The sequence below is a fragment of the Bos grunniens genome, chromosome X (genome assembly GCF_055505025.1).
Source record: "Bos grunniens cultivar Pamir isolate PY7600 chromosome X, Bosgru_T2T1.0, whole genome shotgun sequence".
Lineage (NCBI taxonomy): Eukaryota > Metazoa > Chordata > Mammalia > Artiodactyla > Bovidae > Bos > Bos grunniens.
In genome coordinates this window covers 142,503,037-142,516,999 of record NC_141194.1, presented here as the reverse complement: position 1 = coordinate 142,516,999, position 13,963 = coordinate 142,503,037, and the positions used below count along the sequence as shown (strand labels likewise).

The window sequence follows — 13,963 nt, the reverse complement described above, 5'->3', positions numbered from 1 at the left end:
TCCAGGGGGCAGGCTTGGCTTTGCCAGGAGATTGGAGGAAATGGCTGTTGTCATGGAATCACAGCTTCTGTGATCCGGTAGGCGTGGCATCCCCTTTCTCAACCCTCTGACGTTTGCTGTGCGGGAGTGAACTCTAGGAGACTGCATGCCTTAAGGGTGGAGGGTAAGGGCGTTAGTGCTGAGGCTGAGTGAGGAACTTGAAGTCAACAGCTCTTTGAAGGAAAGAGTTCTGTGCACGGTGGGGGTGGTAAGTGCTGAAGAGCTGAACCTGCCTTAGCATGCCCAGAGCTGGATGAATCTGGGCCCCGGGAACAGTACCGTCACCCAGAGACACCTTCTCTGAGACGAATTCCACATGCCCTCTCTTGCAGGCCACCCCACCGCTCTGGGCTTGCGTTCCATCTGTACTACGAAGGGAATGGACTGGATGCCCACAGAGGTCCCCTGTGGTGCAGAGAGACTACTGTGATTTCTTTCTTTAACCTGGGTGTTTTCCCCCCAACTCCACTTCACCCCCCATCTCCCACCTAGAAGACAAAAAGGTACTTTCCCTGAGATGCCCTACTGTACTGGTTTAATGGGAGGGAGGGTAAGGAAAGTCTCAAATGAATCCCCAAGTAAAAGTAATGTCATTTTTCACATTTTTATCATTCAAATGTTATGTATTTATTTTTAATTGGAGGATCATAGATTTACAGTATTGTGTTGGTTTCTGCCATACATCAACATGAGTCAGCCATAGGTATACACACATCCCTTCCCTCTTGAACCTCCCTCCCACCTCAAGCAGTATTCTTAGGATGAGGAGTATGTGATGAGGGTTATGTTGTCATAGCAACTGACTCCTGAGGTTTTTATTTATTTATGGCTGTGCTGGGTTTTCATTGCTGCACTCAAGCTTTCCCTAGTTGCGGCAGTTGAGGGCTACTCTCTAATGCGGTGCATTGCAGTGGCTTCTCTTGTGGAGCACGGGCTCTAGAGCATTCGAGCACAGTAGTGGTGGCACACAGGCTTAGTTGCCCTGAGGCATGTGGGTTCTTCCTGGACCGGGGATCTAACCCGTATCCCCTGCACTGGCAGGCAAATTCTTTACCCCTGAGCCATGAAGGAAGTCCCACTCAAGGTTTTGAGCCCCCCCAGTCCATGGTGTGGACCAAGCTGAACTTACCAATCAGGAAATCCAGGGAAGGATTCTATTTTAGCTTCATTATTTCACTTCCAGGGTCTGAGATTTTCTAGGGGAGCTGCATCAGCACCAGATGACAGCATGGTGTTCAGTATGTGTGCTCTGTGTATGCCCTGTAGTAAGCACAGCACCCCATAATCAGAATTCAGGCAAATGTAGTTTTGTTTTTTGAAGACAACTCAAAACAAACTTCATTGCCCTATTTTGTATATATTTATAGGAACTATTCTCTTAATTTAAAAAGTCACTTTTCACATCTGTTTGGAGGGATCACACTCTTGTATTGCCTGATAAGATTGTTTCTGGTTCCTTCTTTTCCCCCTGCCCTTTGTTTCCGAGTATTTGCAGTTAAAATAGGAGCTTGGGGGACTGCCCCAGTGGTCTAGTGGCTGGGACTCTGCACTCCCAATGCAGGGGACCTGGATTTGATCCCTGGTCAGGGAACTAGATCCCACATGCTGTAACTAAGACCAGGTGCAGTCAAATAAATAAAATTAAAAAAAAATAAGATCTTGGATTTTGATTGTCAGGCACTTCTGAGTTAGACCTCCAAGGTTCTCATTATATTTGTTTGAATCAAGATCCAGTTTACATGAATCTGGTTTATAAAAAAAGTTTTTCCCCTCAAACAGTTCATGTTGTTTCCATGCTAAGTCGCTTCAGTTGTGTCCAACTCTGTGTGACCCCATGGACTGTAGCCCGCCAGCCTTCTCTGTCCATGGGATTCTCCAGGCAAGAATACTGGAGTGGGTTGCTGTGCCCTTTTCCAGGGGATCTTCCTGACCCAGGGATTGAACCATGTCTCCTTCACTGGCAGGTGGATTCTTTACCACTGAGCCATGTGGGAAGCCCCTAGCCAGTTCATAATGTGAATGAGAAATGTCACCTGCCATATCAGTAAACAAAGGATGTTGCAGTCATCAAGCTGACAGCCACCGTGGCCCTCCCACAACAGTGCACCCTGAGGGGATTCAGGACCGAGAAAAGCTGGACAGCGGCCCAGATAGCTGAGGTGCCTTTCAAAGGAATGATTTCCATAAGCCCAGACTCTTGCATCTTCCCATACACAGAAAAGTGCTAAATATTTGGTTTTCTTGAATTAACAGTAATCTTTTGATATTCCAACTACCTGGTTTTTTATGTAGCTTGGCTCCTCCTTTACCTGTTTGGAGTCATCCCTCAGAACTATCTGAGAGACTTTCTAGCCTAAAGTCCTCAGTTTTGTCCACCAAATAAAACATTATTCCCAACTTTTAGGTTGTGAATTTTTTTAGTTGACAGTACCTTCTTTCTGGGCTTCCTTGATGGCTCAGATTGTAAAGAGTCCTCCTGCAATGTGGGAGACCTGGGTTCGATCTCTGGGTTGGGAAGATCCCCTGAACAAGGGAACAGCTACCTGCTCCAGTATTGTGGCCTGGAGAATTCCATGGACAGAGGAGCCTTGTGGGCTGCAGTCCATGGGGTCGCAAAGAATTGAACATGACTGAGTGACTCTCACTTTTATTTGATCACCAACATTACTAGTTTGAAAGTTCACTGGCATGTATTCTTCATCGTGGAAAATTTTAGAAAGCAACACTACATCTAGAACTATTACTATTGTAATAGGCTGAATCTACTGCACTCCTTTATAAGATGATGCTTATATACAACTTTTTAGCCAAAATGAACATCTGCAAAGACAACCTACCTCAGTTCTATGTAGTTGTTGGTAGCCAGTTTCTAAAGATTTTTTTTTTTTAAATCCAGGTTATTTCTTATGTCAGAATAATTGATTTCTGATCTATGTCTTTGGGATGTTTGAAATGTACCTTGAGAGAAGTTCTCTTTGGGGCACTAATTAAATTGGGGGATTAATTTTAGAAGACCTATTTCTTGGCAAACCTAGAGTAAGGGGAAATTATTAGCTACATCAATGTTTTGCTTATTTCTTTTCATTTTAAAGATATATTTATTTATTTGGCTGTACGAGGTCTTAGTTTTGGCACGTGGAATCTTTAGTGGTGGCATGTGAAGTGATAGTTGGGGCATGTGGGATCTAATTCCCCAACCAGGATCGAACCTGGGGCCTCCTGCACCAGGAGCTCAGAATCTTAGCCAGTGGACCACCGGAAAGTCCCTGTTTTGTTGATTTCTTATGCCTCATACCACCTCTCTGCCTTAATTCATCTGGCACCTGAAAGAAGTACAGACATGTTTTAAAAAACAATGGAGACTTCACTGGCTGTTCATTGGTTAGCACTGCACACTTCTACTACAGGGCACATGGATTCGATCCCTGGTAATGGAACTAAGATCCTGTGTGCTCCACTGCCCGCCCCCCCCCAAAAAAATAATAAAGCTGTATGATAAAGATACCAGCACTTACAGGATAGATATTCCACCCCCCCCTTTTTTTTTTGTTTCTCCCAGGCAGCCTGAGCATTTAAAAAAACAAATGTTCTTCGTTAGTGTGTATCAGACTTACTGTAAGTGTTGAGTGGAGGATTTGTGCTGAGTACTCTCTGGCTTTCAGTCACAGGTTGGAAAGGCTGAATGTGGCCCTTTCCACTGTAGCCAGAGTGGAGAAAGGCTTAGGAGTGGGTCTGACAGTGTCCTGAAGCTTTCTTGTACAGGCCCTGTAGTTTGAGGGTCCTTAAAGTACTGAGAAACCTAATGTTCTAAAAAGGACAGTGGTGGGACTTCCCTGGTGGTCTGGTGACTAAGACTCCACACTCCCAGTGCAGGGAGCTGGGGTTCGATCCCTGGTCAGGGATCCAAGATCCAGCATGCTGCAACTAAAACCTGGTGCAGCCAAATAAATATAAGTAATAAAAATAAAAAAAAGATAGTGGTCAATACTAGGAAATAAGAATTTTTTTTTTTTACTTATTTGATTTTTTTCAATTTTTAATTTTTATTTTATTTTTTTAAAATTTTATTTTATTTTTAAACTTTACAATATTGTATTAGTTTTGCCAAATATCAAAATGAATCCACCACAGGTATACATGTGTTCCCCATCCTGAACCCTCCTGGAAATAAGAATTTTTGATTTCAAAATCATCTGGTGAGAATGACAGTGGGCATACATGGGAACATTCTCAAATTTCTCCCACTCCCAACAAGTCCTGATGTCTCTGGGTAGCAGTAACATCCTTCTCTCTGTGGAAGCCTGACATAACAAGCACTTTGTGACATTTGACACTCACAAGTGAAAAAAGTGGTAAGACGGAATAAAAATTAGAGCTTGTTTAGTCACTCAGTCATGTCCTGTACAGCTCATGTCCTTACAGCTCAGTCATGAACTGTAGCCCGCCAGGCTCCTCTGCCCACGGGATTCTGCAGGCAAGAATACTGGAGTGGGCTGACATTTCCTTCTCCAGGGGATCTTCCCGACTCAGAGATCAAACCCACTTCTTTTGCATCTCCTGCATTGGCAGGTGGATTCTTTACCACTGAGCCACCTGGGAAGCCCAAAAAATTGGTGGACACTGTAGCAAAGAGTGTACACTTTCCTGAGAAAACAGTCTCCTTCATGTGTGAGCACAGAAGTGCTGTGAAACTGGTTTTTGATTAACTTCTATGAGAGGAAATTCTGATGTAACCACAGCACCTTATCTGTAGTCACTGAAATCTTTAATCACTTTTAGTATCAAACTTCATTTAAGGAGCCTCACATTACTAAAGATTACTCAACAAGAAGGGTTCACCTGAGAGGAAATTAATGCTTTTTGAAAAGTAGGCAGGTTTTCACTCTCCTAAATTTACTATTTTTCTTACCCTGGTCATTTCACACAAAGGAAACAATATGAACAAAGCAAAGGCATGACCGCTTCTTTGCAAAGAGTGATTATTGTGGAGCACTGCTTGGGAAACATCTCCTTATTCTTACTTGGAGCGCCATTAAACCAAGAGGTTCCCTTTCAGTGTTTAAGAGCAGAAATTGGATGTTGAAGGTGACAAAATTGAAGTTGTGATAGTACATCATGAGAAACACTGGGCTGGAGGAAGCACAAGCTGGAATCAAGATTACTGGGAGAAATATCAGTAACCACCCTTATGGCAGAAAGTTAAAAAGAACTAAAGAGCCTCTTGATAAAAGTGAAAGAGGACAGTGAAAAAGTTGGCTTAAAGTTCAACATTCAGAAAACTAAGATCATGGCATCCAGTCCCATCATTTCATGGGAAATAGATGGGGAAACAGTGGAAACAGTGTCAGACTTTATTTTGGGGGGCTCCAAAATCATTGCAGATGGTGATTGCAGCCATGAAGTTAAAAGATGCTTACTCCTTGGAAGGAAAGTTGTGACCAACCTAGACAGCATATTAAAAAGCAGAGACACTGCTTTGTCAAGAAAGGTCTGTCTACTCAAGGCTATGGTTTTTCCAGTAGTCACGTATGGATGTGAGAGTTGGACTATAAAGAAAGCTGAGCGCTGAAGAATTGATGCTTTTGAACTGTGGTATTGGAGAAGACTCTTGAGAGTCCCTTGGACTGCAAGGAGATCCAACCAGTCCATCCTAAAGGAGATCAGTCCTGGGTGTTCATTGGAAGGACTGATGCTGAAAATGAAACTCCAATACTTTGGCCACTTGATGCAAAGAGCTGACTCATTGGAAAAGACCTGATACTGGGAAAGATTGAGGGCAGGAGGAGAAGGGGAAGACAGAGGATGAGATGGTTGGATGGCATCACCGACTCAATGGACATGGGTTTGGGTGAACTCTGGGAGTTGGTGATGGACAGCGAGGCCTGGCGTGCTGCAATTCATGGGGTTGAAGAGTCGGGCATGACTAAGTGACTGAACTGAACTGAACAGAGCTGGGAAACAGTGAAGAATATGCTTTCCCAGGCTGGTGGGGGAGAAGGGTAAAAAGGGAGAAATGCCTTTTTCTGGCCTGATGGTCTGTTATGTTTCTTTTGAGGCAGCAGAACCTATGTGCCAAAAGGACTCCTATTCCCCCATCTTCTCCCCAGAGAGGACAGTGAACAGAATTTGGAGCACGTGGGATGAATGCTTGGCTATCACCTTCCAACAAATCCTTGCGAACAGCCTCCCAAGGGAAGATGGCCTTAGGATTCCAGTGTTCAGCTTGAACTTGTCAGCATGAACAGAGCTCATCCCTGTCTGGAAACACCCTGTTCTCACACTAGGGACTCATGCCACCCCATTGTGCTTATGTATGTGGTCCCAAAGGGACAGGGTGGGGATAAGGATGAGGGTGATGAGAGAGATGGAGAATGTATGGGTCAGTGCGAACTCACCATGGGTGCTTGGGAAACGTCTGGAAGGAGGCCACCTTGTCATTCTGTTGAAATGGCATTTCCTTAACAATTTTCACACACAACCCACTGGCCCCATTTGATACACAGAGTCAAATATATTGAGAATTTGTCTCTTTATTGCTAATACAAGTAGAGGAGTATGGGGGGCATGGGCAGCATGGGCAGCCCAGGCGTCAGTGGCACCAGAAGAACCCATCTCCATTATGGCTCCAGAACCAGGACGGGATCTTAGGACCCATCCAACAGGATGAGGTAAAGGCGCCTCATGGCAGCAGGTGGTGCTGGAGCTTGAACCACGGCTGCTCTCTCATTTCTCCGACTCTTGGCTCTTCTATTCTTAAACCAAACCTACAATCAGAGGGGAGAGAAGATTGGTTTAGGGTATTGAACAGTTAATGTTATAATACAAAAAGCATAGCTTGCAACTTTATATGACTGAGATTTCCAAGGGCATCAGGAGATGCTATTTCCTTCTTGCTAAAGTACCTCAGGAAAATTAAACCACCACACCCCCGCCCCCCTTTTCAGTTCACTCTTAATGAGCTCTGCTGTGGGCCCAGTTCTGGCATAAGATTATTATTTTTATCTCTCTTGATGAGATTTTCATATTCTAATTTTTTCCCAAGTATTGGATGCAGGTTTAATTTATAAATCGTTGTACCGGGTCCTTGCTATTGATAAAATGCCCAGTAACAGGATAAAGAATGGCCTCTATTCTGACAGCTGATCATCAGCCATCTGGCTACCTCCTGCCCTGTCCTCACTAGGGAGAGGGTCATCTTGTTGGGGGTGGATTTAGACATGGTAAGTAGTGGATCTATTTAAGGTCATACTGAGGGGAACGGCTCCCTATTTGAAAAGCCTATCTTTGGTGTGAAGTACATAATTAATAGGAAGGAACTTGTTGGATTTTTAAACAGAAGGATGTCTAAGGGGTCATTAGTCCTCTGAAAGGTCTTAAGAGTTAGAAAGGTGGTCTGGCAAAGGAGCCCAGGGTGGGTTGTGACTTGTCTCACTGGGAAATGAGAGTTGCTGAAGCTCTAGACACTGCCTTGATATTTTAGCCTGTAGTGTTAAGTTGAGATCAACTCAACCCAAGTTAACAAAGACTCTTGAAAACCTTAGGCCACCCAAGAGTGTAGAGGAAAGAGGCATACCATGGTCACCATTGTCAATCCTGCATGTTCCAACCTACCCCACCCTACAAATCTTCCTGGGCTTGGGACCAAGGCAGCTCACTCTGCTCTGGCTGGAGTTCCAGGATCCTGGACTGGAGCTGTTGGTGTCCAGCATGGCAGGTTATCCTAGGTGCTGCAACTCAACCAGGAGGTCCCAATCCCATCCCTTATTCTTAAGTCAAGAAGGTGGAACAGGCATTTTTGGAAGATAGTGGACAACAATGAGAGCAAGGGATCATTAAATGGCTCCTCCCTAAATATCTGCCCATTATATATTAATATAGATTTTTTTTATCAACATGGAACGCTCTCTAAGCAAGTTATATTATTAAGGTGAAGAACAGTGTGTATAAATATCATTTATATTTTTTAAAGAATATACACATAATTGCCTTTATATGCATTGAATACTTCTGTTAAGATTTATACAAAACCACTTTGCTGTACACCTGAAACTAACACAACAATGTAAATCAACTATACTCCAATAAAAACTAAAAAATAAGATTTATATGAAGCAAAGAATGGTTGCTTTGGGGAGGAGAACTATAGTTGGAGGGCAGGGTTGAAAATTAAGTCTGTCCACTATTTTTGCAAACAAACCAACGAAACTGTCAGACTTCACCGTCTCTCAATGTCCTAGTTAATGGGGGTTGACACTGTATTTAATCCTTTTGAAAGTTCCCAAACTGTAAAGTTTAAGTGACCCAAAGGGCCCTCTTTCCCTACCTGAGACCTCATTTTCATTCTTCTCTCTTAGGATTTGCAGTTTCTCTGCTGCATGGATAGTCTAAACCAGGCTGGTGTAACAGGGCTCATTTTAGGGGCTCGGGCTCTAAATGTACCACCAGTGGTCAAATCTCTGTAAACAGAATCAAAGCCCAAAGCTGGTTGTGCCCTAGGCTCACATTAGGTCTGTATTTCCAATACTGGTTTCACAAAATAGCTCTATTTGCAAGTGAAAGGTGGAAAATCATGTATTACTGAAAATTCATGCTGTACGGTTTGGAAATAGATGAGAATACTAAGTTTTCCCCTGATTTGTTTCCTGTGGCTCATATTCTCTTCAGAATACCACCAAAAGAGGACCATGTAAACCTGGGGAGGGAGAAAACAAGTCACTAAACTTTTTCTTTTCTTCTGCAAATGCCTGGGCAGCCTGAGAAAGTCTTCCTAACCTCCTTCTAACCTTTCCAACCTGAGCCAGGCCTGTGGGCCCAGGTTGGGGTGTTAGGATGCCGATACTCAAGAAGCTGACTGGTGGGCTGCTTTTCAGGCACCCTGCCACCGGCTCCGTAGCGCTGGTCCCTGGCTCACGCATGCACTCTGTAGCAAAGCTAATCAACTCTCGTCCTGGTTTTCTTTTCTTTTCGGGCAAATAAAGCTTTGATAAAAATTATGGTGTTTTTTGGTCACCTTTTGATTTCAGGACCTACAAATTAGTTATCACTGCCTGAGGGAATGAATAGTGTTTAAAATTAATATAGCTAGGAATCTACCCTGACATGAGGGCCACCCACCCCTCACCAAACAAATTCCATAAAACTCGCCTCTTCACCAACAAGGCGAGTGTAGGATGATATGAGAGAATAGCATTGAAACATGTGTATTACCATATGCAAAACAGATGACCAGTGCAAGTTTGATGCATGAAGCAGGGCACTCAAAGCAGGTGTGCTGGGACAATCCAGGGGAGTGGGGTGGGGAGGGAGGTGGGGGGGGGTTCAGGATGGTGGGACACATGTACACCCATGGCTGATTCATGTCGATGTGTGGCAAAAACCACCACACTATTGTAAAGTAATTAGCCTCCAATTAAACTAATTAAAAAAATAGTCCTACCAAAATGGGAAAAACATCCTTAGATGTTAGAAATTCCTCAAGAGAATACTCACTTATACATTTAGTAGATTCATAGTGTTGAATTTGGGTAGTATCTGTAATTCTTCTCTAACCTTTTCATACTTCTTGGGTCAATTAATATTAATTCAATTATTCTTTTTGCTCTTTTATTCTTTAAACAAATTTCCAAAGTTTGCAAACTTTCCCCCCATTCTCATCATAATGTGACTATTCTAGCAATGTTTTCAGATTGATACATCCAAGTATTCTAGAAAATTAAAATTTAGGGCTGCCACTCTCTATACTGCCATCCCAAACACTTAAAAACAAAAGAAGGAGGGCCAGGCAATTAGACTTTTAAACTATCTTCCCCTATCAGTCTCAGCTTAACTAAACATTTATTAGTCACTCACATGATGTGTTCTGTGGATAAATTACTCCTCACCCTGATATTTATCAATTCACTCATTTAGCAAAGAGTTTTAAATAATTTAGTACAATTGAACCCTCTTACAACCTGCTCCTCTGTATATTAATTTTAATACTTCCAAAGTCAGGCTGAGCCCCAACATGACTCCACACAGAAGTGCTCCCTAGAGGATACCACTGTTAGGAGGAGTTGAACCTTACTGAATATACACATATACATGTATGCTGCTGCTGCTACTGCTGCGAAGTCACTTCAGTCGTGTCCGACTCTGTGGGACCCCATAGACAGCAGCCTACCAGGCTCCTCTGTCCCTGGGATTCTCCAGGCAAGAGTACTGGAGTGAGTTGCCATTTCTTTCTCCAATGCAGGAAAATGAAAAGTGAAAGTGAAGTCGCTCAGTCGTGTCCAACTCCTAGCGACCCCATGGACTGTAGCCCACCAGGCTCCTCCATCCATGGGATTTTCCAGGCAAGAGTACTGGAGTGGGTTGCCATTGCCTTCTCCAATGTATATAGATATACGTATCTATGTTTGTAAATATATATATATTTAAATTTTATACACAGATTAGGGAAAGCATTTCGTTTTTTCTCTTCCTTTAGGAAATCATGTTCCCTCTGGTAACAGGAAATATGTATAAGCTGGAGTTTGCTACCCACAAAGACTACTAAAATCAAAACTTATTTGCCAACATAAAAAAGACAACATGAGAGTATCGAGAGTATCCAGGTCAAGGTGTTCAAATCCCCAAAGTTTTAGAATGGCTGCCCTGCCAAGTTTTTTTCAGGCTTACTGACCTGCACTCTGGTGGCAGTCACACCCAAGCGTCTCGCAATCTCCCTTCTGAGGAAAGAAAACCACAAGTGTTTAGTATTTGAGTTGTAGATAAAATGAAATATATAGATATATGTTTTATGCTTATTTTAAAATTTGTATTCTTCCCCCCTCTGAAAGAAGAATAGTGGTTATCAGGGACTGGGAGAAGGGGGGACCAGACTGTTCCTATGTAATGGGTTCATAGTTCCAGTTTTGCAAGAGGAAAAGAATTCTGGAGATGGTTTGGTGGTGATAGTTGCACAATAAGAATGCACTTATTTTAATATCATGGAAGTGTACAGTTAAAAATGGTAAAGGGGTTTCCTTGGTGTTTCAGTGGTAAAGACTCCGCCTGCCAATGCAGGAGAAATGGGTTTGATCCCGGATCAGGGAAGATTCCACATGCCACGGAGCAACCAAGCCTGGCCACAACTACTTAGTCTGTGCTCTAAAGCCTGGGAGCTGAAGGAACTGAAGCGCAGGTGCTGCAAACTACTGAAGCCAGGGGGCGCTCTAGCCCACGCTCCGCAGCAAAAGCCACGTAATGAAAAGCCCGCGCAACGAAAAGCCCGCGAACTGCAACTTAGAGAGTAGCGCGCACCCCGACCCCCTCTGCCTCAGCCTCTAGAGAAAAGTCCTATGCAACTAAGACCAAGTTCAAAATATATAAATGAAAAAAATTTTAAATGGTAAAGATAGCAAATTTTATATTATGTGTATTTTACTACAATAAAAATTCAGAAAAATAAATATATTAGTTTTATAAAGCATAAAATGGGCAAAGGATTTGAATAAGCACATTAAAGGATGTTCAACATCACTAAACAGGGAAATGCAGATCAACATCACAATGAGATACCACTTCACATTCATTAAGACGACTAATAATCAAAAAACAAAAAAAGGATTGGCAAGAATGTGCAGAAATTAGAATCCTTGTACACTCCGAGTGGGAATGTAAAATGGTGCAGCCACTATGGAAAAGAGAACAGTAGCTCAAAAGGAAAAAAAAAAAAAAAAACCACACCCTAAAATCGGAATTACCATATGATTCAGCAATTCCATTTCTGGGTATAAACCTCAAAGAATTGAAAACAGTGAGTCAGTTATTTGCACACCCATGCTCATAGCAGCGTTATTCACAATAGCCAAAAGGTAAAAGCAACCCAAGTGCTCATTAGTAAAGGAACAGATAAACAGCAGTATCCATGTATAATGGAATATTACTCAGCCCTAAAAAGGAAGGAAATTTCGACATGTGCTCCAACATGGATGAATACTGAGGACATTATACTAAGTGAAATAAACCAGTTACAACAAGACAAACACTGTACAACTCCACTTATATGAAGCACCCAGAGTAGTGAAATTCATATAAAGAGAAAGTAGAAAGAAACATGGTCCTCAGAGGCTTGAGGGGGTGGGGGAGGTGGATGGTGGCTTGCCTTCCACATCCAGTTTTAGTTTTGCAAGATAAAAAATTCTGCAGCTTGCTTGCCCAACAATATTAATATCCTTAACACTACTGAACTGGACACTTAAATGAGCCCAAACCCACTGGGACCCAGCGCCCCCAGAGCCCGCCACGTACCTGGTGAGTAAGTCCGGGTACTCAGTCTCCTGGAAGAGGTCCTCCAACTCCCGCAGCTGCGGGCCTGTGAACTTCCTGTTCTGCCTGCGACGGCGCAGCGGGCTCTCCGGCTGCTCAGCCTTGGCGACAGCCATCACCAAGCCTGGCTCCTCAGCTGGTTCCTCAGCTGCCTCCTGCTCTGGCTCCTGGTGGCCATTGCGACGCTGGTGGTTCCAGGTGCCACCTTGGTTCCAGTAGCCCATGTTGAGGAGGTTCATGTAATTCATGTTACCCACGAAGCTCAGACCTCCTCCTTCCACCGAGCAGCCTTCTTTGTCTTCTGGCACTAGATCCTCCACAAATGCAGGTCTTACATCCAAAGTGCAAGCTCTCAGGCAGTAGGGGCCACACTGGTGCTCCCCGGTCAGAGGCTCCATGGCTGGTGCGCTGTGGAAGCTCGGTGCCTCTACGAGCTCTGCTGAGTGCAAAGAGCTCGAGCGCCTCGGGCCTGTGCCTGGTACGGTATATAAAGGTCTGGGCTGGGTTCACCCCCCCACTCCGCGCTCCGCCTTGAACGATTGCTATTGGCTCTCTTTTTACCGCTAGCCACTAGGGGTGAGACTTGCTTAGGCGCGAAAGCGCTGGGGCGTGGCCCCCAAATGGGGACACCCAGGAATATCAGTGTGCTGGTGGGAGCACGGGTGTTGTGGAATTGGGGCTTTGGTTTACAGTTCAGTTCACTACTCCCCACTTGCAGAGTGTCCACCCTGAGGAAGGGGCTATCCTGGGTAATGCAAGCTGATTTTGAGGGGAGGAGTAGGGGAAGGGTGGGAGACATGAGACCTCACAGTAATAGTAAGAGCCCTTGTGGGAAAGTTTGCAGTCTGTTACAGGGTCCAACCTTTAATATTTGGAAGCCTGCACATGCCACAGGCTAGTGATGAAGGTGAAACAATTAACTAGGGTACTGCTTTCTCTGAGTTTCTCCAGAGCACGCCATGTTCCTGCCGTTGCTGGGAGCAAGATCTCGCAGCTGGACTGCAAAGGATTCTGGGACAGATAAGCTCTGCAAGAAACTCCCTACAGTTGAGAAAATATAAGCACTCCAGGGTTTTAGCAATGTATGCACATCAGAGTGCAGGTGTGCACCACAGCCCTGGGCTTAGTGTATCCAAGAACGTTTGCCTTGCACGGGCTCACAACAGCACAGTGCAGTTAGCATCTGTTGCTGTGCTCCAGCCCAGCATCTCTGGTGCAGGTCTTCTGCACAAGTTCAGTCCGTCCTGTGCTGAGCTCCTACTGGGAACCCAGGTGAATTTCCCCCTTTCCCCCTCCCTTTCGATAGGAATAGCATTCCAATCTCTTGCTTAGGACAAAATTACATTTTATTTATTGTCAAATAAAAGAGATCCAGGCCAGATTGAGAACACTATGGTTCCCCCTTCAAGTTGTGTTTTGTAGATGCTCTGGGAGGTGTTAATATCCTGAATATTCAAAATAGCTTCTCATAATAGGCCCTATGCTTAGTATCATATATGATTTATCCTGTTTTTACCGTCACAACCACCATTGTCTTCAGCATCCTTTTATGAAAGAAATTTAATTATTTTTGTAGGATCACAGGGCTTAAGCACCTCATTTGCTGTGCCTGATAGATAAGTGCCCCCTGCCT

General features: G+C 43.9%; 1 protein-coding gene across 1 annotated transcript; it reads right to left on the bottom strand.

Annotated features, from left to right (window-relative positions):
• Positions 1-6,551: 6,551 nt before the first annotated feature.
• LOC147341535 (rhox homeobox family member 1-like) lies at positions 6,552-12,793 on the bottom strand. Its single transcript, XM_086388500.1, has 3 exons — positions 12,313-12,793; positions 10,703-10,748; positions 6,552-6,803 (listed from the first exon to the last, which is right to left on the bottom strand). Exons 1-3 carry the CDS (start codon positions 12,726-12,728, stop codon positions 6,684-6,686), a joined length of 582 nt encoding a protein of 193 aa, XP_086244626.1. The 5' UTR covers positions 12,729-12,793; the 3' UTR covers positions 6,552-6,683.
• Between the last annotated feature and the right edge of the window lie 1,170 nt (positions 12,794-13,963).

Excerpts from the sequence above, each read along its gene's own strand:
- LOC147341535 (XM_086388500.1), bottom strand. The coding sequence starts at position 12,728 with ATGGAGCCTCTGACCGGGGAGCACCAGTGTGGCCCCTACTGCCTGAGA. Across the intron at positions 10,749-12,312 it reads TACCCGGACTTACTCACCAG|AAGGGAGATTGCGAGACGCT; the intron begins GTACGTGGCGGG and ends TTCTTTCCTCAG. Across the intron at positions 6,804-10,702 it reads TGACTGCCACCAGAGTGCAG|GTTTGGTTTAAGAATAGAAG; the intron begins GTCAGTAAGCCT and ends CTCTGATTGTAG.